Below are 23,981 nucleotides of genomic sequence, written 5' to 3' on the forward strand. Positions count from 1 at the left end.
TATCATGGGAGTAAAGTACATAATTGGTTAGTCTGCTGGCTATTTAATAATAATCGATATATTAAATATTGTATAATTACTTAAATACAAATTAATACAAACTTAGACACATTTTAAATATATTTTAGATTTTTTACCTGTTGGATTAGATTACCTTAGTCAAAATATTGTATATAGTATCTTCTTTGTGCCGTTATAATTCCTCATGACAAAATTTAGATGATTTAATAAAACTGCGAAATAATAAATATATAAAAATAAACAAATCAATAAGATACAATAAATTTTTTTTTACCCATAAGTGCTTTTAAGCAATACCCACTGTACCCTTAGCTGACGCCCCAAAGTAGGCAACACGAAAACTGCTGCGGAGTCGCAACAACCAACAAGTGTCTGAACTTTCGCCGAGAGCTTTCACTTCCTTTCACCCCGCCCCTGGCCCTCTTCCCCCTTTCACCACCACCCCTACACCAGCTACTAGCTTAGCAATGCTGACGACCCTTGGCCAGCGCAGAATGTCTCACGTTTCAGCCACTTTTCGACCATAATTACAGCCAAGAGCAATTTGAAAAACACTTGATGCTGGCAATTAAAAAGTTGAACAACATTTTTCTCCAGCAAACGGGGTCCACCTCACTTAGCCGCTGCTCCGGGCTGCAAGTGTAATTAATTAGTTTTCAATTTCACTCTGCTAAATATGCATAATTTATGTGCCGGTGAAAGGGGGGCGGAGGGGAGAGAAAGTAGAAATGGGGCGTTCGAGAAAGGCACGTCATGGTCATAATAAAATTTACTAGCCATTACTGCTCTCTTTCTCCCCTTTCAAGTGGCAATTCCTTGGCGTTTTCCCATTGCCAGCTTTTCCTTCGTATCTGCCACTTTTCCTTCGGCTGGCAATTTGTGTGGACCAATTACTTTGTTTGTTTGCCATTCGCCGTGCGACAATTGCAAAGGACAACTGCGACTTTTGCCACTGCAGTGGTGGTAGTGCTGCGTTTCCTCTATTTCCGTTGCAAACATTTCCGTTTCGCATTGCAGCAAATTTATTGTTTCCTTGCGGTTTGCTGGAGAGAGAGTGTGTGTGTGTGTGTGTGTCGGTGGGTGTCCTTTTTCGAGCACTCTCCTTTAAGGACACTCTGTGCAAGCTGCTTGAGCACCTTCAAAGGGGCATCTCTGGGCGCTGGGAAACAAGGACTCGAGCTCAATCAAACAGCAAAATGGCGGCAAAAAGCGGAAGTCCCCACAGTCCCCCACCCACACACGCACAAACCGTTGTCGACGGCTCTTCCGGCCGGAAATACGCATTTAGTTGCATGTGAAATTGCTACATTTTTGTCAACAGGCAAATTTATATTTATTTCTACGCGTTTTCTTATTTACGCAAGCAGGCGGCACGGAGACTTGGCGATGAAAAATTGAAATGTCGTTTCTAATAAATCATTTTGGGCCAAAAGGCGCGCAACGGCAGCAACTTGTTTGTTTCGTTCCCCGCCGTCGCCAACTGTTTGTGCTTATTTCCGTTTCCGCTGGCCCTGCTCCAGTTTTTTTTTTTTGTATTTTTCGTACTTGGCCTTTGGTGGCCCCAGCTTACCTTACCTTACCTTAGCTCACCGGATATTTTCAGCACCGTCATTGCAGCCGACATAATTAATTACCTGGGCGCGCCAGGATTTCCCAGCGGCCTCCCGAGGCGGCGTTGGAAAACAGGAAGCGGCCTGTCCTTTCCCCGAGATTCGCAGACAGGCTGCCAGCAACAACTCGCAACAGTTATAATTGGATCGCTTTAATTATATGAATTTATGCGGGTGGGCAGACACTTATTGTTTGGCCCCAGGATAATCCACACACACACAGAGACAGCTGGCCAAGAAAGTCTCCTTTTCGGCTTTTCTATCAAATAAGAATGCATACATAATGTCGTTCCATATGCACAGCTGACCTCAAATGGAATAGTAAATGAATTCATTGTGCCAGCTGACAGACTCTGCAGTTAATAATCCCCCCAGAAAAATACCTGCATTTATCGCTGGAAGCTCAGTTTAAATCTCAATCGACTCACAAGATGGATGGCAGTTTTATCGTAAATTTGCTGCTAGTGGGAACAACACTTTTCAATTAGGAGGTGCCACCAAAGCTGAAACGGCCATTATAGCAGTGCAATTCAATTAGACGCCGCTGGATGGGAATGGGTTTGGGTTCCTGGGGTTTTGGGAAGGGGAATCAGGACAAAGGATCTCGTGTGCCTGAGTCCACGGAGAATGGGAGTCTTGCCAGCACATTTGACAGCATGAAATTGAGTGAGCTGCAGTTCCTAGACACACAATGCCTCCTCCGAGTCCCCATCCCCATTCCCATCCCCATTCCCATCCCCATCCACGTAACGTCTCATTTTGGGCCTCTCCATCCAATCGAAGGGCAGGCCGATCTAGAGCACGATTTGTGTGCCGGAATATACCGGAGTATATATGGTAGTAGTACGGATAGTACGGATAGTACGGGTCGTGCAACACCCTTCGCATGAGTTATCATTTCAGGCACATTGATTTATGCAGTCGCCGGGAAAGCAACCTGCATGGCTGCTGCTGAGATAAGAATTAATTGGCAAGTGCACTGTGCAAATAAATTGCATAGCCATCCGGGTGTGGGTTTCGGTGTGGGTTTGGGATCTCCTCTGGTTTGGGTTCGGCTCCTCGGCTCTGCCAGTGCGAATGCAAACACACATAAAGCTGGTCCCCGGATTGCTGCCGCTTTTAATGCAAATGTGACAAATGTTTTACGGCTGGCTGCGTATGCAATGCATTGACTCTGGGCAAACACCTGTAAATGGATTGAAGCCGCAGCAGGTGGCGCAGGAGCGGAGGCCCCTGGCCGCGGGGAATAGATCCATTTCATACCACATTTCACTCTGGAATATGAAAGCATAAATCTCTGCCTTGTCACCGATTAGCCTTGGCACAAAAAAGAGCAGCCAGTCGGTTCACCAACTCGGTAATTGTCATTCAGAAAATGTTTCCACTTGAGGTGCATTTTGCTGGCTTAAAATAAGAGAACTTAGAAAATTAGTTATATTCCAGAGGGTATAAGAAACGTTGTAGCAAGGAAGCCAATTTAAATGAACGGTTTTCTTAATTTTAAATATTTTTCGTTTCGGAGAAGAGAAATATGTATATTGATTGATAAAGAAAATAAGAGTACCTACAATTACAAACAAATATTAACCATATCAATTTATGAGAAATTTTTAAGCCATCTCGAGGTCTATAAAAAACATTCAACGATTGTGGAAAATTTATAATACCATTGAACAAATACAAATATTAGCTACCTTATTTAAAAAATGTAAAAAAGTTCTACAACACATATAATAATATATTAAAACATATATTGATAATGGAAATACAATTACTAACAACTAAATAAAACCTATTAAAACCCTTACAACAATTTGGAATTATTTAAAATTACATCAATAAATAAATTTAAATTACCTACAATTGAACAAGTAATTGTATACCTACATTATTTAGTGAAAATGAATTTAAAAATACTCTACTTTAAATAGTTACAAAGACAGTTCAGATATATTTAATTAAACTTTTCCTTCCAGAAATTGTAGTATTTTTTCCTTTAGATCCCATTGAGTCCGCTCCTGCCTTGCGTCCCCGTATATCAGTGGCAACTGCAATTGCAACGGACCCTCAGTCGCTCTTTGTTTGCAGCCTGTGTAGGCTTTAAGCGTTGCTGGCCTTGGTGCCACATTCGCATTCGTGGCAGCACTTGCAATTGCATTTTTGCCCATATTTGGGATTTGCATTGCCACATTAACCCTTGTGCGCCCTGTGTCCTTCTGTCCGTGTGTGTGGGCTCGGTTAAATTTGCAGCAAGGAGAGAACATAAATTGAAGGGCAGCCGAACAACATTTGCAGACGATCAATATTATTGCGCCTGCGGTGGGGCAATCAACGAAATGGAGAGTCCCTCATGAGGCGAGTGGAAGTGGTGGTAAGTCGGGGGCGTCATGGGTCCCCGGAGAATCGTTTGGGCTGTCTATTAGCCACATCGATGATGCTGGCGGTCTATTGATTTCCCAGCTGATTGGGGCCCAGCCGTAAACTCTTTATTTATTGCATGGGTACTTATGGGGCAGGTCTCCAAAGGATATTATCAGCTGCTTTTCAGTTGCCAATCGGTTAATTACCTTTCCCCTGGCTGCGTCAGCAGGATGCGAGTCCTTGGTCTCCTTGGGTAAGCAATAAATTAGAAGTCGCTTTCATTGATTTCTGCTGAGAGCAGCAAGTAAACATTTAATTAAATTGAAGTCAGCCCGGCCACCCCAACCGCTAAACACTTTTATATCAGCGGCAATTAAAATTGCGTATACGTGATGTTGTCTGCCATCGCCCAGGGGCATTGATTAATGGCCAAAGGAAAAGCGGGAAAGCGCTTAAAAAGGGAATAAAACTGGAAAAGAAATATGCAAAGATGAAGATTTATTAAAGCCGGGCCAGAAGAGTGGGAGGGTCATGATCCTATCCCGGCAGTTAACAGTTGACAGTAATTTCCTGCATCTGGACGCGCTCAAAGCGAAATGCAATTTCCGACTTGCCTCCATCTTTTTTATGCAGCGCCCAGGTGCATGTGTCATTATTCTTATGCCGTGAACCTGGGCGAATGCTTTATGGCCAGGACAAAAGGCTTAAGCCTGTAAACGGGGCTGAGAGCCGGTTAGCAGACCAGCTGCTAGCATAAAAAATAAACACCCCTCATAGGGGAATGACAAAGTAAAAGGGCACATCAAAGGGATGCTGACCTCCAGACCTCCAGTTTTCCACATTTCCAGTTTTCCCACTTTTCCACCAGCCAGCAGACAGACGGAGGAAAAGAGAGAGTAATGGCCAAGGATAATGCGTTGGCTTTGCGGGAGTGTGGGAACTAAAAGGATTTGCCCCATGTGCCACACACTCTGCAGCTCATCGTCATTTAATATGCTCAAATGAGCAATAATTGCAGTGAACAGCAATGCCAGCAGATGAGGTATTATTTGCAATTCACTAATCCCCAAAGAGGAGTGGAACAATGGAGTGTTCTAAATTTATAATACCGCAAAACAATGCAATGCCAGTCGAGGAGCATTAACTCAACCCAAAAATATTAGCAAATGTTTTCGGGATTATTGACATTTAAATAGGTTTATTTTCGGAAAAATACTTGCATTTTATTGTTTGATTTGATTTAAATAGAATTTGTCAACATTATTTTTAAATATTTGTCAAGTTCATTAGAAATTTTTGTCAACTGTAAGTCGTTTATTTTTGATATTTCTAAACATAACGAAATGAATAGAAAGAAAAATTGTCTATGAAACTTAAAGCATTTATAAAAAAAGTTTGTTGTTGGGGGAAATATTTTATTTCATACAAAAACTCACAGCTCAATGTTTTATTTTATTTTAATACTTAATTTATATTTAATTTATTTGTTTTCTAACCTTTTTAAAATAATATTTAAAGGATCCCATACTTTTGAACATTTTCAAAACCATTTTACTAAAACTGAACATGTATGATATGAAAAATGTAAGGTATGAAAAATTCTAAAAGAGGTAACATACATTTCATTTTAGTATCATAAAATACAAGTTTATTATTAGTAGCCAACTTAATTTCGCAAATAGAATCTATTTAACCATTTTTGACTTTCTTTTTTCCGAATTGATTGTGTTATCAGCCTGTTGTCGCCCTTATCAGTGCCGTAGACAAGTCCATCAGTCAAAAACACGCACATTGGTAATAAATAGATACTTTTTACTTTATTTACAGATAGAACTAGTGAGTCAAATGGCGCAGTATGTATACCCCATAAGTTAAATAAGATTCGAGTCTGATGGTGAAGAGGATAGTCGACAATTATTGAAATATCATGTACATGTGGTGTTCCGCCGGATCGGATCAGTAGAAGGCCTCGCACAGCAGCTGGCGGCGCCATGTTGCCCAATCCGCACAGCCGACCACCTCTGAACTGGCCACGAATCCCTTGCCCCCGGCGCAGTTGAGCAGCAGAGGTGTGGCCTTTGACCCGGGGCACAGGTAGAATTGATTGGGGTCCGGAGAGGCCCAGGGCGACGGCACGGTGCCCGTGTTCCTGTCACAGCCAGCTGACAACTCGGTGGCCACCTGCTCCTCCGAGGGCCGGCAGGCCGGCCACTGGCCATAGGGCACACATCCCAGATAGCCGAGACCGCTGAAAAATCCCCGACCCGGCGGACACTCCAGCTGCAGCGGTTGTCCATCGGAGCACACGTAGAATATGTTGGGGTCCGGATCTCCCCACATGTCCGTGGCATGTCTGCATGTTGCATTCGTGGTTCTGTTTTCGGTGGAGGCGGATGTTCCGCCCATCATCGGGAGCAGGAGCAGGGCAGCCAGCATCCTGGGTGAAATTTCGCATTTATTTTTCATAAATAATTTCATCACGAACAGGCAACGGAGCATTTATTATTATGACACACCAACTACGCTCTCCTGATTTTTACTTATTTTACAATTCGCTAGTAAATTCAGTTATTTTTGCGCGATTCTCATCATTTGGTCATAAGCTGGGTTCGTTAATAAATTTATGTGTTTTACTGCCACTGCTCTTCCTGCTGAAAAACTCGACTGATTGATGTCGTCGCCATTGTCTTTCGTTTTTATACCCATGCTCATTGCATGACTCTCCATGTTCCCATCGCCAACCTTATCGCAGCTATTTTTACAGTCATTTTTCATCGGGTTTTTCGGGCATTTTTATTTTGGACTAAAGTGACGTCGCATTGCTCTTCGTTCTTAGCAGCATTTTGTTGATTAGATAGATGGACTGGTTTAAGTCTTTAAAAATTTCCTACTCTCCTCGTTTCGATTCGACAATCGATTGCGAGAATTTCCCTTGCTAACCTGTCTCAATGAATCATTAGAATGGACTACCGAAAAAGTACAAGCACACATGGGCCTTATCTAAGCGATAGCACAGACATTAATTGCCTTTCAAATGGAGCCAAATTTGAAATTATTGCTGCAGAAATCAGTTGAAAATTTAATTACGCTCTGCTGCTGAGATAATAGTCATTGGAGTGTGGAATATGGAGTGAACGAGGTCCGGGTTCAGGTTAAGATTCACTTGCAAGCCCAGCTGCTGTCAAAAAGTTCTAATTGATTTGGCTTAGAGCGCCCAAATGGAGGAGCTCAGCTGCCGCCGGGAAAGAAGTCACTTTGCGGCCAAGCCCATAACCTCTGCGAAAAAGGAAAAACTTCTACTTCCACTGGTTTTTCTCGCCGAGTCACGTTGTCAATCCAACTTCCTTTCCAGTCTTTCTCCACTCCACTTTTTGCACTCTATTTACGCGGGCCCCAAGTTTAAATAGGCAAACTTCGTGGAGCTCTCACAAAGTTGACAATATAATCGACATAAATTCCAATAGGCTTGCTATCGATGTTGGCTTCTTCTGCCGGCAGGGAATTCAATTAAAAGTTTCCCAAACGTGAGCACCAGGTGACACTGAGAGCTGAAAAACATTGGCACCCCCAAATCAGAGTTACTTCGGTTGGTTCGATTCCAGGAACTGCTCATCAAGCACTTGAGACGTGATATCTGTTGAAAGTCAGAGCAGCAAATTAAGCCAAGAATTCGCCATTATCTGCATAAGAACAAAAACATCCGATAAGCAATGTGGGCAAGACCAGAAGCCAGTACTACGTTCATCATCGGAGGTGTCAACAAGCCAGTGGCATTGGCAATGATATGGTAGTGCTTTCGAGAGTCCCGATAAGTTGCCCGATCGGATAGAATGTTATAAAAGCCCGGGCGCCGGTCTTCTGGTCTTCAGTCTGTCTTTAAATTTTGAACCGAAAAGAAGCTACCAAAGGATACAACATGCTGAAAGGTAAACATCTTAAAAATTAATTAAAACGATAGTGCCTTCGGTTATGAAGTGGATAAAGTGAAATGTGTGCGTGACAAAGGATACATTGTATATCCTAAAATTTGCTTGGCAAACAACAGCTTCTCCAATAACATTGTTGTGATTAAAACGTATATCATTGATTATGGCCTTATGACACTTGCTTATATTTTGATCAAGTGAATGAATTAATTTGTCATAAGGCTAATAATAATCATAAGGCTATTAATGATCGTTACTTATCCTAATCTATAAATTAAAATTGAATATTAGTTAGCATGGTTAAGCTTTCAAAATAATAATATGATATTGCTTGGAACTTAGAATTCATTGTCTTTAAGATTCCTATCATTCGTGGAATACAGGAAGTGTCTTATCCTTATTTACAGTGCTTTTAAGACAATTATGAGTTCATTAAAAACTAAATTAAATATAGAAATGGATTTAATAAAATTAAGGTAAACATAAAATAGAAAAAATGGTATGAATTATAACAATTAAATTATATATATTGTATAAAATACAAGTTTTCTATAAAATTAAAAATATTTTGTAAGCTTTTAACATTAATGACTAATTTATTAATATTTTCCTGACTTACCTGTAGCCCTTGTGATTTTCTTTGGCCTCCTGGCTCTGTGCAACGCCGCTTCCCTGGGAGCCAGAGACACCAGCAATGCCACCGAGGTTTGCCAATCGGAGGACGAGCTGTGGGGCGGCGAGGACATTCGCAAGTTCTACTTCTGCCTGGACGGAGCTGTGATCACCGATGAGTGCGACTCGGGCTCCTACTTCGTGAACAACGCCACCATCTGCGGCTGCCTGCCCTCCAGCCTGATGAATCCCTCCTGCGTGAACCTGGACACCAAGGTGCCCGACTGCACCGCGTCCAGCAAGTTGCAGCCCCAGGCCTGCGATGACGTGGCCAGCTTCTACCTCTGCACCAGCGAGGGAGCCAAGGAGGTGCCCTGTCCCGATGGCAAGGCCTTCGTCAACCAGGACGGCTACCTCGGATGCTTCGACTGGTCCGAGTGGCGCTCGTTGCGCAACTGCGTCGACGGCTGATGATGTCCATATGTCCGGCATTTTAATTATAGTTCTTCATCGCGATTAAATGTGTCCGAATTGAAATGTTATTAACTTTAAATTGATTGGAAAATAATTGATATATGAGGCGGCGTTGGAGTGGTGCGGCTGAGAGATATGATAAGCAACATTAAACTGCTGCGACATTTCCGGGGGCCACTCACAAAAATCGATGTGCCATAAATCTTGACTTTTTTCTGTGCTCCCTCCCTCTGGTAAACATTCTCAAGAAAGAATTCCAATCGCATGTGTGAGATTGGGATTGTGTTTCCTGGCTGCAACACCGCAAAACAATTGTCGCCGCAAACTTTTGCGCAAAACAAACAGCAGAGTGAGGGGACAAATTACAGGGGCCAGCGAAAAGGAGCAGGGACCAACTGCAGGACATGCTCCTGGTTTGCTCAACACATGTACGGGGAGGTCCTTCCCTGGTGGCAGGTCCTGCTCGCCGGGCTAAAAATGAGTTTAAAGTTCGATGCTGAACCGCATTAATCTTGTGTGTGTGTTTGTGTGTGAGGAGTGGTGCAACATGAAACCAGAAGTTGCCAATGATTGCATCAGATGCCCCAAAGGGCGTGGAGTTACGTGGAAAAAGGGATCTACTGGGCATCCGAGAGATCCATCCACCAGTGCTGCCTGCTTTTTTTTTTGAAGGAGCAGTGTTTCCACGGCTCTTTGATCATTCGCAGCGATTGCACATCCGACTAGGTAATAAATGTCTGAGTGGGCAGGCAGCGAGGGCCAAGTGTCAGTGACACGGAACTCCAGTTTGCAGTCGGGAGTCGGGAGTCCTGAGTCCACAGTACCTCCATCCTGCTGCTCAGCCACCCCAAATGAGTTAGTCAGGAAATTGCATTATTTGTCTTTGGCCGTTGCGGGCAAAAACCGTACAATGCCGGGGAGCCAAAGGAGGAGCCTCTGTGCATGCGGACAATACTGCGCCATCCCCATCCTGGCTCCCATGAGGCACTAACTAGTGTGGCAACTACCCCTCCACACTTTCCACTGCTCGTTTTGCTGCCTCGCCAGCCACTTTAAAATGGCGTGGCTATCTCCGGGCTTTCGGCCTTCCCGTCACACATGCGAGTTTTCAAACGCTCCAAAGTCACAGCAATCTTTCTGCTCCATTTCCGCCCACTCCTGCAGCTGTTGCTGCCACTGTGCCACCATGCCACTGGATTCTAGATTCTAGATGCCTGCCCCTTCTGCTGCCTCCTTGTTGTTGCATTTTAATTGCATGGATGCCTGGGCCGTTCGGACCATTAATCCTGCACAAGTTTTGTGCAAAAATTGCGAAAAGGGATTTTTAAAGTCACAACTGTCGTATGTTATCAGCACACCCTGGGAGACTGGCTCCGGCGATAGAACGGATGCACTCGGGGAAAATCATGGGACTACCTCATTAAATAAAATTCAAGTTGAATAATTACATATATAAAATGGCTTGTTTTTAAAATCAGAATTCAAGAACTAATTACGGGAAAATTGAACATGAAATTGAGACCAAAATCTGACCCTCGCGTAGAAAAAGAATTTAAATGTAGATTATTAGAGAATTTTACCACAAATTCATAGACGTATCCCACATCTAAATCGGAAAACAATTGCCCAAGTTATGAAAGTTCGAAGTGCAGTTTTGGGTTCCCATTCTGAAAGCCATAGGAATTACGGAAAAATCGAACATGAAAATGGGTTTAAAATCTGACCCTTGCCCAGAAAAAGAATTGTAATGTAGATTATTAAAGAATTTTACCACAAATTCATAGAGGTATCCCACATCTTTATCGGAAAACAATTGTCCAAGTTATGAAATTCCGAAGTGCAGTTTTGGGTTCCCATTCTGAAAGCTATTGGAAGTACGGAAAAATCTAACATGAAAATGGGTTAAAAATCTGACCCTCGCGTAGAAAAATAATTTAAATGTAGATTATTAAAGAATTTCCTCACAAATTCATTGAGGTATCTCACATCTAAATCGGAAAACAATTGTCCAAGTTATGAAAGCTCGAAGTGCAGTTTTGGGTTCCCATTCTGAAAGCCATAGGAATTACGGAAAAATCGAACATGAAAATGGGTTAAAAATCTGACCCTTGCCTAGAAAAAGAATTTTAAGGTAGATTGTTAGAGAATTTCACCACAAATTCATAGAGGTATCCCACATCAAAATCGGAGAACCATTGCCCAAGTTATGAAATTTCGAAGCGGAGTTGTGGGTTCCCATTCTGAAAGCCATTGGAATTACGGAAAAATCGAACATGAAAGTGAGTAAAAAATCTGACCCTCGCCTAGAAAAATAATTTTAATGTAGATTACTAGAGAATTTCACTACAAACTCATAGAGGTATCCCACATCTAAATCGGAAAACCATTGCCTAAGTTATGAAATTTCGAAGTGCAGTTTTGGGTTCCCATTCTGAAAGCCATTCTATAAAATGGAATAATTGTTTCAATTTAAATCTTTATTTACTTACACGGTGTTATATTTTTTAAGTTTTCATTAAACTCAACCACATTTTATTTTTCTGCGTGCTGGAAGGGTGCTGAGAAATAGGAGGCTTTCCGGAGTTTTCGAGCTGAGGAACCTGGGCCTGTAGTTAAGTCTGGAGTCCGGTGCCGCAGCGGTGCTTGGATTTAATTGAGTTTACAATTGTTTTGCGGCTGTTGTGCTGCGCTCTTCAAGTTTAGCCAGTGGCCTCAAGTGCCGGCAGCCTGCGAACTCTGACCCCGGGCTGACGTGTTGTTACTTTAATTAAGTTTGGTGCGCTGGCCCGCATAAATAAAGTGGACAACAGGGCGCATACGCAATGCGCAAGTTGGCATTACTTTGACTTTTTGCTCATTTTAGTGTCCTTTCAGTAAACATTGTGCAGGGCATTTTCCATCGAATGGGCATAATTGGCATTTTAGAGTCGCAGGCCTGCGTGGTGACAGTTTTGAGGGGGAAGGGGGTTTGCCAGCCCCCAATTTGCAACCCCTTCTGCGGCTTCCGTTGAATGATTTTTCAGTGCGCGCATTTTCGCGCTTGAATTGTTGGCCTAGCGAGGAGAGAGGGGGAAAACTCCCATTTTCGGGCTGGAAAAGTTGGCTTAAACTTTTCCACTTGAATGGCAGCGGAAGGTTTTATGCGCCTCGCTACCATTTTCCTGGGTCCTGGTTCCTGGGTCCTGGTGACTTGTGCCACATTGTGTTGCTCCTGCTGCAGCGGCGCATGAAAGTATGCAGCATAAAATTTGTGCTCGGCAACAAATAAATATTTGACCCCAACTCCCTGTTCCCCTCTTTTTTCGCCACTGTTACAGGGTGCAAAGCATTCCCCTTTTTTCGCCGCCGTTGAATTTATATTTGCACTTAACAACCGAGGCAACAACAAGGAACAACGACAACTACAACGACAACGACTACAATGCAACCGCAACTCCAAGTTGCAACCAGCAACCTCCCTGCCCCACAAAACCACCACTTTTGGGGGGGGAAAAGTTTGTGTGGCTTATTTTTCGGTTACAAATCAAATCCAAAATCGCATTAAAATTGCATGCAGCGGAAAAATTGTGCAGCCAACAACACTCGCAGGGCGAGGGGATGTGAAAGGAGCCCAAATAACCGCGTAACCAGAAGCCCTGCCACAATAAGGACCTGCCAAAGGACCTGCGAGGATGTCAGTGGGAATGGAGGGGCTTTTCCAGGGTGCCGCCCAAGTGGTTCTTGTTGTGCAAGACGATTGTTGCCGTTGCCATTCCAATTGAATTTTTGCGAGACGAAATCACTTCAACGCCTTCGATTTCAATTTCCGCCACATTTCAAATTTGTATTCGGTTATTGCATTTTGCCCGATTCCCCCGATTCGTAATCGTTGTTTTTGGGGGGGGCTGGGCTTCCCCTTTTCGAAGGCAAGTTCGAATTTGTTCACAGCCAGAGTTGTTTTGGAGATATAGATCTGAAAATTGGTTTCGCACAGATCGTAATTGCATTTTGGGCGACTGAACAAAAATCAAATATCGTTTCTGGGACATGGCCTACTTATTGTAACTCTTTTTCTTTAAATTATTTTTGTATTTGTGCCATTAAATCATGAGAAACTCTTCAAGGGTAAACTCATCTTTAGTCTCACTTCTTGCTTTGCCAACTTTTGGTTTTCAATTTCTAATTACTCTGTTTTTTCTGCTTTCTTTCTGTATTTTCTTCTGGCTTTGCATTCTAGATGCCAGATTGCTTTTCAGCTAGACAAGCTTTGATACCGCATTCCATTTTTCGCATCTCCTTGGGTGTGATTCGATTGCTTTGCGATTGGACACGCACATGGAGAGGCTTTCCCCTTTTCCCTTTCCTTGGGCTGCTTTCTCCTGTGCGGCTGCCGCATCTGGTTACGCAAGGCAGTGCCTTCTGATGTGGTAACCACCTACAGCATTGCATAGCATAGCATAGCAGGCCGCAAGTTAACCCATTAATGAGTAATGCTGGCAAAACTTAGGAGGTTAGTAAGCCTATAATTATGTCATCTAAAATATGTTTTTGCATTAATAATAATTTGATACGTAGCGATAATTCAAAAGGAATTAAAATCTGGTTAACGATTTTTAATTTTCGTTGATCACAACCAATTTATAAAATTTTATTAGCTAATATCATAGTCAATACAAGTCTTTTTTATATATAAAACACCCATCTAAATTCAAAGAGTCCATCCAGATCCTAAGCCTGTAGAGCTACAGGTTCAAAATTTTTACCTAATATTCTTAGAATAGTGCAGTTATACGCTAAGAAGTAATTCTCTTCTAAGGGGTCTAATTTCTTTAAAAACATTTTTTTAAGATCCAAGCATTTATTTGTATATACTGTACTACACAACAGTATTTTGTGACTTAATATACTAAAAGGTAAGTATTGGTAGGTACTTTAAATTATTTTTACTTATAGGAAGGCTGTTTAGAGAAGAGATTCAATGGGTTAAACAATAGGAGTGCCCACAGCCTGATCTAGGACTTGAGGCCTGCCTCTCCCATTACGGCGGCTTTCCGTGCATTTGTTGCCACTGCTGATGTTGCTTTTGGTGTTGCTGCTGGTGATGTGGCTGCTGGTCCTGGCCGTGGTCCTGGTACCACACCTATCCGTACTCCCACTCCCATCCCTACTCCTGTTCCTAGTCCTGTTGTTTGCTGTCACTCGAGGACGACGTCGTCTGGCTGACTGACTGAATGGCTGACTGGATGGGCGGCGGCCTGTCGTTGTAATGGTGAGGCATCAATATCTCATTTGTATAACATATCGCAGTCAATATGAGACACGTGTATAAGTATCTAGTTTGCTCTGTGGTGGTTTTGGCCAGGCCAAGTCGGGCTGCCTTTTGCAGGGGGTGTGTCGTTTGGGGTCCGTTGCATGTCATTGTAATGGTATCATGCTGTAACAGATTTCTGTTTACCTTGATTTACATATGCAAAAGGGGGGATTGGATGGGTGTTTAGGTTGGGGTAGGTAGGTTTCTGTGCCACACAAGCCGCAGCAGAGCAAACAAACGACACTGCTGCTCACTCCAACGTCGTGGCACGTAAATAGAAAAGAAAACACTTAAGCATGCACTTAGTCTTTGCGCCTTTCACTTCGTGTCGATGGCGATGTCGATGGCTGTGTCGCTTTGGATCAGGATATATATATATATATAAATGGTTGGAGCATGGGGCTTGGGTGTGAATAAGCACATGTGTGGGTGCCAGGATGTGGGGCGTGTGTGTTGGCTGTGTTGTGTGCTACCAACTGCGATTTATGCAAATTTGTTTGGCTGCTGCTGCCTGAGCCAAGCCCGCCTGTCGACTTTTTGTTAACAGTTTCTGTTCCTCCTTTGCTGTCCTGTGCGAGCTGTCCTTTGTGCTTTTGCTGTGCTTTTCCCCTGCTGCGCTGTGCGCTGTCCTTCCCTTCTTACCCACTAAGCAAATAAAGTTATTTGCATGCGCAAGTAAATCGATTTGTGTATATCAAATTGTGGGGCTTCAAACAAAAAAACAACAAAGAAAAGAACTCAAAGCTGAAAGCCAAACAAAAACGAACAAAAACAAAGATTACCGCTTTGCCACAGCTGCGTTACGAAAAAAAAATAATGCGAAGTAAAATCTGGATCACATGCAGCATTTGCTATTGATTGAATGCCACATACCGCACTCACTTTCGCTCTAAATTCAAATACAATTAATTAAATTCTGTTGGCCGCTTTAACACCGCTTGATACCCAAATTTAATTGGAGCACAAAACAAATTTCGGCAATTACATTACGGGTGGGCCTGGAAATAATACCCGAAACTGCCGCAAAGCAGGCTACACAGTTTGTTTGTCCATTTGAGAGCTTTCCGCTGCAGCTAATTAAAAATTATTAAAACTAGCGAGCGAAGTTAAGTCCGTGGAGCTCAGCGAGGGCCATGGCCATGGGAAATTGCCGTCATGTCAATTTACCAAATTGCGCAAACAAACAGAGGGCAAAAGGGGGGGTTTTTGGACATGGCCACTCCACACGCACATTTCGTAATTGTTGCACGTATGGCGCCCCCTCCGAAAACAAGGCCAAATCCCCGCCAGCCAGCATCAGCATGCGAGGATGAGGTGGTTCCCCAAAGCGGCTTATGTCCTGGCCCCATCCTCTCCAGCATCAGGCCACGTCCACGCCCACGCATAAATTAACCAGCACTCAACCGGGAAAAATCGGAAAGCGCTTTTTAATTATATTTTCGACAATTTGTTTCAATACATGCGCCGCACTCTGTTTTATTTGCGCGGCTTTGTGGGCGGATCCTGCGGCTCGGTCCACTGCCAGTCCTTCCACTTCACGCACCGCCGCTCCCGGTCGTAGAACAGCTCGTTGGCGGGGCAGCGGCGCAGCTGGGCGGGCTGCTCTGCCTGCTGTCTGCCGCCACACTGCCAGTAGGCGGTGGGGTCGAAGAAGTGGCGGTAGCTCTGGTCCAGCTCCTCCGGACTCCGACAGCCGGGCTCTCCGTTGTACTCCTTAGTGGACATGGCTAAAGAAAAATGAAGAGCAGAATTGGAAAGGTTTCAGATTTATGGTGATTTTAAAATAATACAAAAATATATTAAGCCATATAGTAAGTACCCAACACCTTGAATAAAGAACGGAAGAGCATCTTAATGATTTTTAGAATATTGCCCAGAAACTAAAAGTATTTCTTAAATGTTAGTATATTCTTTAGACTTAACTAATCTCCAAAGCCTTTAAAATGTTCTCAGAATGTATACCATTATTTTGGGATTGAGATTTAAGATGGTAAATTATTTTTTTTTTAATATTAAATTTTTCCTTATTATTAAACGTTGTTATGGTGGACAAAAAGCAAAACCTTGAAACAAAATCATTAAAAAATATCAAGTTTCAATGCTACATTTTTTATTAAAAGTAAGACCGTATTTATACTACTCTAAGATAGACAACTCATTTCTAAAAATTACATCTTATTCGAAAGTGCATGAATATCTTCTCTAAATATTCTGCTCTGACTTGCAGCAAAAATTTATTGTTCTAAAAAATTCCACAAGATATCTTACGCTTTAATATCTTACAAACTAGTCATCAGCCGACATTACAGCAACACATATTTATCTGCTTATCTTTTGAAGCTAGTTACTAACACAGGTATTTGTCATAATAATTTGCATTTCAGACAATCAGAAAAAATAACTACTTGTTAATAGAAAATCCCTTTGTTGGTTCTGCCTTCCCTTGTAACAAGCTGTGGGTCTAGTAATATATATGAATATGTAAATATTTTTTTATCAAAGTTTAAAATACTTTTCCCTTGCAAAAGAAAGTGTAATATATAATTTAGTATCATAAATTATTTATTTAGTAACCATTTTAAATGTTATATATCCAACTTCAGGCAGCGATTTCGGGTTGACTGGGAGGCTGGACAGTGGGTGACCAGGTCCACAGGGGCCAGGCAACACAGGCCTTGGCAGAGCCCAAGTAGGCAGTGGCCACCGGACACTGACCCAGGGTAGCAGGAACCCCCTGGGCGGAGCAGATCCAGTAGGAGCTCTTCAGGTAGAAGTGGGGATAGAAGATCACCTCCACTTCCTCCGCCGTCTGGCAGCCAGGTTGACCCGTGGGCTTGGCCACAGCGGCTCCTTGGCAGAAGGATGAGCAGCCAAGGATCAGGAAAACAGCGAGCAGGGAAAGGAACTTCATCTTGAGCAGGGAGATGCCTTCGTTGGACTGACCTATGCTAATCCGGGCAGCGCTTTTTATACCCCAAATCTTATCGAGCGGAACTGAGCTGCGATGCTGTGGTCGCGATAAGCTCATCTGGCATTTTATGGCGCTGTTTGTTTGCCCAATTGTTGTTTCTTCCGCTCGAGCGGGCGAGCTGTCCAGGTGGGCTTACATCCACCTCATCCGCCTGTACATCCATGTCCCCATCCAGCCAAGCTGCTTGCATATTCATGACATCAACGGCAGCTGTAAATTATTTCGAGAGATAGCCGGCCAGGCCGCAAACAAGCGGAGGAGCCACGTTGTTGGCCTGGCCGAAAACGCTGGATACGCTGGCTAATTAATTCAAAACACTGCCTCAAAGGCATTTTTGGGGCTGGGCCAACAAATTTCACCTGGCTGGTAGGGGAGAGGGGGAGTGCCTTAAGCCACATTAGGTCCTGGCGCACTTGAGTAATTGCACTGCACAGCGAAGTGCAGCTCGGAGTTGGGGGTTCCCCGGAAAAAGGCCTCCTTCTTGGCCTTCTTGCCCTTTGTTGCTCAGTTTTGCGGATTGGGCTTTTGTTAGTTTTGGGCCATAAATTAAATCGGGTTATTAATGTCTGCCATTAAATGAAGCTACCGGGAGGAAAGACACTTGGCTGCATGGCTTCCACCTTGTGTCCTCGTGCCAGTATCCCCATCCCTTAGCATGTCCTCGAAGTGATTTATGCTAATTCGTGTGGCATTTGTAGCATTTCCCGAGTATTTTGAGATTTTCCAACGACAAGGCCATTTATTTTGCAGGTACTAGACTTTAGCCCTGATTTAAATTTTAAACGCATTTTTTCCAGAGAGGGGATCCCCTCACTCCCCCCACTTTAAAAACATACTTGCAGCGCGGATTAAACGGAATGGAAAACAAAGAGGCGGCTCAATGCAATTAAATATATTGCGTATACGTCACGTATGCTAAAATTTCATTTCACAATTTTTACCTCGGCACCCTTTTTGGGTTCTCTGTGCTTGGCTGGCGGAAAATTCTTTTACATGCAAATATTTTGCTGGTTCTCACACGCACGTCGCTAGCGAAAAAAAAGCGAGTAATAAAAATTCAATTGAATCGTATTTTTTTGCCGCTTATTGATGTGCTCGCCGGCCTGACAAAGCGTTTGACTGACAACTGTGAAATGAAATAAAAAGCTTGCTGCAAATGCACGGGCGAGCGCATCAAAAATAGTGCAACTTATTGGCCGAGAGAGTGGGAAGAGGTGGCCATAGGTTGACTGGGAGCACAGGACTCCCAGACCCCTGGTAAAACGGGTTCTCACCCATTGATTTATGACAAATACCCACCAAAAGGGGGCGTGGCCCGTCATTCAGGGGCGCTTAACTGCCGTCAGAAGCCGCACGTTAACAATTTCAGCTGTAATTGCAACAGGCCATCGGTGGATCATCACACGGGACTGCCATAAAAATACTCATACACACAGAGAGAAATATTCAAAAACATTGTTCTTGAATTGAGAACATTCGTTCTTAAAAGCCTTGTAAGCACATTTTAAGTTTAATGCCCTTAATGTCAGAACAAAATGGGGAGAAGGTAGAATGAAAATAGATAACTTTCTTATAAGTATACACTAGAGTAATAGTTTAGCTATCAATTCAACTTGATTTAGGAAAATTTTAAAAATTTTCAACTTATAAAATGTCGTTATATTTTTAAGAACTTTTTCAACTCAGCTGAGAACGTCAATATTCTCTCTGGGTACCCACTATATCTGGCCTCTCAGCCATCCGGGGGGCACTGAGCGAAAAGAGTGCAGGTCATAAATATGATTCACACCGCATTCGCACTGAGATATGGGTGTATTATCTCTCTCTTCGCTGATCTTGCTCTTGACATTGCCCCAGATAAGATCGCACGGGGGGCTGGGGGACCTGGAGATAAACTGCTTCAAATAAATATTTGGCACCGAGTTGAAACAAGCCACCTAATTGACTCATTCACGACGCTTCCTCTATTAGCTTTGGATGCACTACAAAAATTTTTACTAGAAAATATGCTTATCTTTAGAATTCTAAATACAGAAGGTTGATAATCTTTAGGCTTTTCTTTGAACATAGTATAAGGAAATAATATATTTATATATTTATATTCAAATATATATATCTATAAGAATCGCAGGCATTAAAAAAATAGTTGTGTAAAGTTGTACATTGCCCCTAAAATAATATACAATTTACTTTTAGTTTTCGTTTACAAATGTATTACACTTTTAGACTTAAATTTTATTTATATTGCTTTTATTCAAATCATGAACACATTGCCTATTCATATTAGCTTATATACATATTTTTTTCACAAAATAAATACCCTAATTCGCATAATTTAGGTTAAAGTACGTGTCAAAAGCCCGAATGTTTACAAATTTTCAATTTAAAGCCTTAACGGCTTACTGCATTTTTGGTCACAGATATTGTTATACAAATTGTTCAACATAGAAAACTAATAAATTAGCATGTATTTAATATTCGAAGCATACCTATTAGTTTTTTTTATTCCAAATGCAAATGCTTATTAGCCTACATACGTGTGAATTTACTTTAATTTGGTTGTTTAGATTGCTTGTTTGGCCAACACAAATATATTTTAATGAGAAAAAAAGTAAAATAGATAAAGAACATTTTGCATATTTTGTAAACTATTCATACATCCAAGAAATTAGCCATAGTTTGGATACAATTTAAGAATACAACAATTATGGAATTTATGGGCTATTAAAATGCAAATCTTTATTACCGAAAATGTATTTATGATGATGGCTTTTTAGCTGGCTTTTAAATCAAATTAAGAACAGAAATTTATTTTGTCGTATATACGTTATAGAAGTAATGTGTTTCCCATTAAAAACGGTAACCTTTGAGCCAAGAAACCAAAACCAAATAGGCCAATTTAGCAGGGTTCCCAGCCGGGAGGACGACTTGGCGGCTCCGGACATGGCTGCCAGACCCAGGCGATCCAGGGCACGCAGGCGTTGAGGTCCTGGTCGAATCCCGTGTTGGGCTGGCACTTCTTGAGCCCGGCCTGCTGACCGATGACTGAGCAGAGCCAGTACTTGGTGGGGTCCAGACAATGGCGCTGGGCGACGCCCACCTCCGCCTGGTGGAGACATCCCGGCTGGGTGGAATCGTTGCACTGCGACAGGATGCCGGACGGAAGCAGGAGCAGCACGAGGCAGCAGGCGAGTGGCCAGATCAAAGCTAATCGGATATAGTCAGCTTTAGTCCTGGGAAAGTGGCAACGTACGGAATGAACTCACCTTGCAGTCGCATGGTTTGTGCAGTTTGTGGGTGCTTCTTCATCTGGTACTGCTGCTTTTTATACCACACACACTCGATCCCCTCAAGTGGCCCTTCTTATCAATCGCTGGTGATTGATTCGAGTTCGATGCGCCGGTCGAGGTCGATACATATTTACCCATTTCACCAGTCGATACAACCCACTTGGTCTAAAGCTGATGGAGGGAATTCCTGGGGTGAGGGTGACAATGCCAAGACAAAAGACATGTGTCCGAAACGAGATTTAGCAGGAAACTCCAATGCAATTGGCAGTGCAAAGTAACAAGAAAATGGGGCAAGTAAAAGGCGGAAAGGCAACAAAGCAGCAGCTTCATTCTTCTTCTTCACTGGCCAATTTCGCAGGACATGCCAAATGCATTTCCGGCTAACACCACACACAGACATGCCTTCATTCGCTGGAATAACGCAAGTCACTGCCATTGGTTTCTGTCCAAAGTTGTTTGTTTTTTTTTGTTACACATTGACAAGGGCTTAGAAAATAAATAATGGAATAGTTTTATGGGTGCACGACTACATAAATAACTTTTGCAAAATGCAAGAAACTTTACTTGGCTCCATTTTAAAATTTAAATATCCCGCCACATAACACAGTGCTGCCCATCAACAACAGCAAGGGGACTATAAAAAGACAGGCAGCACTGGCACGGCCCATTTGTATATTCTGGCAACGCCGTTTCACATTTACATTTGACAGCCTGGCAGCATGAAATAAATACAAACATTTGGCGGGATTACGGAAAAAAGCCGTGGTCATAGTTGCGTACGATAGGCAAATATGTAGTTGAACTCAAACCAACTTACAAGTTCCAAAAAGTATTGTCTAAAACGCCCTTTTTTCCACTAATTAACTTTTTGCACTTACGTTTGATCCCACTTACGAAAAATTTAAAGTTCTTTAATGAAAGGTCCAGGGGTGCTTCCTTTTATTTGCAATTTTTGAATGTGATTTATTGGCAATTGGGAAATTGGGTTCATGTAGCACTCTACAATAAACTAATTGTTTTGCTTATCAAAAAAGTTTTGGAAAGGTACTACTATTGTACATCAATAAAAGTTATCAATTTACTGGGTAAAGGAAACAAAAATTTTCGTTGGTAAAAATATTAATAAATACAGTTACTTTGAGCCATTTAGTCGAATTTGCGTTTTATGAATATAAATTACATTTTAATATTTAATAAACTAGACAACAAAAATCGATCACCACGGCCACTGCCATCGACTTGACCAACACTTGTCGATTTGGGACACCTAAAAATTTTTCACCAGTACCAACAAGTGAAATGTCAAAAAGCCGTCGGCAGTCATACGTTTGGTTCAACTTGCTACTCAATAAAAATATTTGACCGCAAAAAAGCACCCAGCCGGTGACATCCGAATTAGTGACAGGACAAACAGAAAATCAATATCTAAATTTGTTCTATTAGTTTATCTCTTAAATCTACTGGTTGAATCAAAGAATCAATTTTTCAATTTAATTTCAAAAACTTTCTGCAGACCTTTGCTTTGAATGGGCATTGAAGAAATGGTCTTCTATGTTTAAGTCTAGATACTTTGGAATTTATTAAATTGTGGTATCTTGATGTGCTACCTTGTTTTTCATTCACCAGTGGATTTTTGCACAGTGGCTAGTAGACTTCTGGGTCCTAGGTGACCACCAAATTTTGCCTGTCGGATTGTAGGCAACCTCTTTAAATAAGAAAATTTACTGCACGACTGCAGGACTAAGACATTTAAAGAAAATGCTTATATATAAAAAATGTTGTATTATTGTTAACATCAAACATTCGCTTTTACGGCCATATGTGGTTCAGGCAGGACAATATCCTGGGACAGTTTCCAAATAAAATACTACTAAACATGTACAAAGTACAAGTTAACTTTCATATATACTTTTGACAGTCTGGCAGTATGATTAGCTCAAACACAATTATTTGGCGGGGTTACGGCAAAAAGACGTGGTCATAGTTGCGTACGATAGGCAATATGTAGTTGAACTCAGCCCAATATACAAGTTCCAAAAGGTATTGTCAAAAACGCCCTTTTTTCCACTAATTCACTTTTTGCACTTACGTTTGATCCAACTTACGAAAAATTTTAAGTTCTTTGATGAAACGACCAGAGGGTGCCTTCTTTTATTTGCATTTTTTGAATGTGATTTATTGGCAATTGGGAAATTGGGTTCATGTAGCACTCTTCAATAAACTAATTGTGCTTATCAAAAAAGGTATTACTATTGTACATCAATAAAAGTTAAATTTTTGTTGGTAAAAATATTAATAAATCCAGTTACTTTAAACCATTTAGTCGAATTTGTGTTTTATGAATATAAATTATATTTTAATATTTAACTAGACAACAAAAATCGATCACCACGGCCAATGCCATCGACTTGACCAACACTTGTCAAAAAGCCGTCGGGTGTCATAGGATTGGCTCAACTTGCTGCTCAACAAAATTATTTGACCGCAAAAAGCACCCAGCCGGTGACATCCCAGTTAGTGACAGGAAAAACAGAAAATTAAAATCTAAATTTACTGGTTGAATCAAAGAATCAATTTTATAATGTAATTTCAAAAACTTTCTGCAGTCCTTTGATTTGAATGTACTTTGAATAAATGTATTTTCTATTTATGGCCAGAGACCTTGGAATTTATTAAATTGTGGTAACTTTATATGCTACCTAGTTTTGCATTCACCAGTGGATTTTTGCAGTGGCTAGTGGACTTCTGGGTCCTCAGTGACCACCAAATTTCGCCTGTCGGATTGTAGGCATCCTCTTTAAATGAAGAAAATTACTGCACGACTGCAGGACTAAGACATTTAAAGAAAATGCTTAAAAAGAAAAAATGTATTATTGTTAATATCAAACATTCGCTTTTACGGCCATATGTTGTTCAGGCAGGACAATCTCCTGGGACAGTTTCCAAATAAAATACTTCTAAACATGTCCAAACTACAAGTTAACTTTCACATTTACTTTTGACAGTCTGGCAGTACGATTAGCTAAAACACAACTATTTGGTGGGGTTACGGCAAAAAGACGTGGTCATAGTTGCGTACGATAGGCCATATACAAGTTCCAAGTTCCAGTATACAAGTTCCAAAAAGTATTGTCAAAAACGCTCTTTTTTCCACTAATTCACTTTTTGCACTTACGTCTACAAAGTACAAATTAACTTATATATATATGTAAGAAAGAACGCCCCAAAAAGCATTTAAGCGCAGGGTTAAAGTGTAACACAAATAAACTAAGTAAACATGAACTTGTCTCTAGTTGTATTACTATTAAATAAGATTAACTATGCATCTAAACCAAAAATAAAATAAAAATAGGACTATAAATTGAATTGAGAAAAACTGAAGAGGTGCTGTGTTAAAAGGACAGCATATGAAAATTGCCGGAAAAT

The 23,981-nt window shown here is 41.7% G+C and overlaps 5 protein-coding genes across 5 annotated transcripts; 1 reads left to right on the forward strand and 4 right to left on the reverse strand.

The window, feature by feature from the left end:
- Positions 1-3,761: 3,761 nt before the first annotated feature.
- Positions 3,762-9,042, forward strand: LOC119558269. Its single transcript, XM_037871635.1, has 3 exons — positions 3,762-4,002; positions 7,457-7,918; positions 8,544-9,042. The coding sequence occupies exons 2-3, from the start codon at positions 7,909-7,911 to the stop codon at positions 8,999-9,001; spliced, it is 468 nt and encodes a 155-aa protein (XP_037727563.1). The 5' UTR covers positions 3,762-4,002; positions 7,457-7,908; the 3' UTR covers positions 9,002-9,042.
- On the reverse strand, positions 5,949-6,491 carry LOC119558266. Its single transcript, XM_037871619.1, has one exon. It carries the CDS (start codon positions 6,489-6,491, stop codon positions 5,949-5,951), a length of 543 nt encoding a protein of 180 aa, XP_037727547.1.
- Positions 9,043-15,693: 6,651 nt separating the features above from the next.
- LOC119553513 lies at positions 15,694-18,397 on the reverse strand. Its single transcript, XM_037863939.1, has 2 exons — positions 18,207-18,397; positions 15,694-16,021 (listed from the first exon to the last, which is right to left on the reverse strand). The coding sequence occupies exon 2, from the start codon at positions 16,017-16,019 to the stop codon at positions 15,771-15,773; it is 249 nt and encodes an 82-aa protein (XP_037719867.1). The 5' UTR covers positions 16,020-16,021; positions 18,207-18,397; the 3' UTR covers positions 15,694-15,770.
- LOC119553503 lies at positions 16,834-17,242 on the reverse strand. The gene has a single exon (XM_037863928.1). It carries the CDS (start codon positions 17,203-17,205, stop codon positions 16,894-16,896), a length of 312 nt encoding a protein of 103 aa, XP_037719856.1. The 5' UTR covers positions 17,206-17,242; the 3' UTR covers positions 16,834-16,893.
- Positions 18,398-20,164: 1,767 nt separating the features above from the next.
- Positions 20,165-20,574, reverse strand: LOC119553896. The gene is made up of 2 exons (XM_037864568.1): positions 20,532-20,574; positions 20,165-20,472 (listed from the first exon to the last, which is right to left on the reverse strand). Exons 1-2 carry the CDS (start codon positions 20,572-20,574, stop codon positions 20,165-20,167), a joined length of 351 nt encoding a protein of 116 aa, XP_037720496.1.
- Positions 20,575-23,981: the final 3,407 nt, after the last annotated feature.

The sequence above is a fragment of the Drosophila subpulchrella genome, chromosome 3R (genome assembly GCF_014743375.2).
Source record: "Drosophila subpulchrella strain 33 F10 #4 breed RU33 chromosome 3R, RU_Dsub_v1.1 Primary Assembly, whole genome shotgun sequence".
In the NCBI taxonomy this organism is placed as follows: domain Eukaryota; kingdom Metazoa; phylum Arthropoda; class Insecta; order Diptera; family Drosophilidae; genus Drosophila; species Drosophila subpulchrella.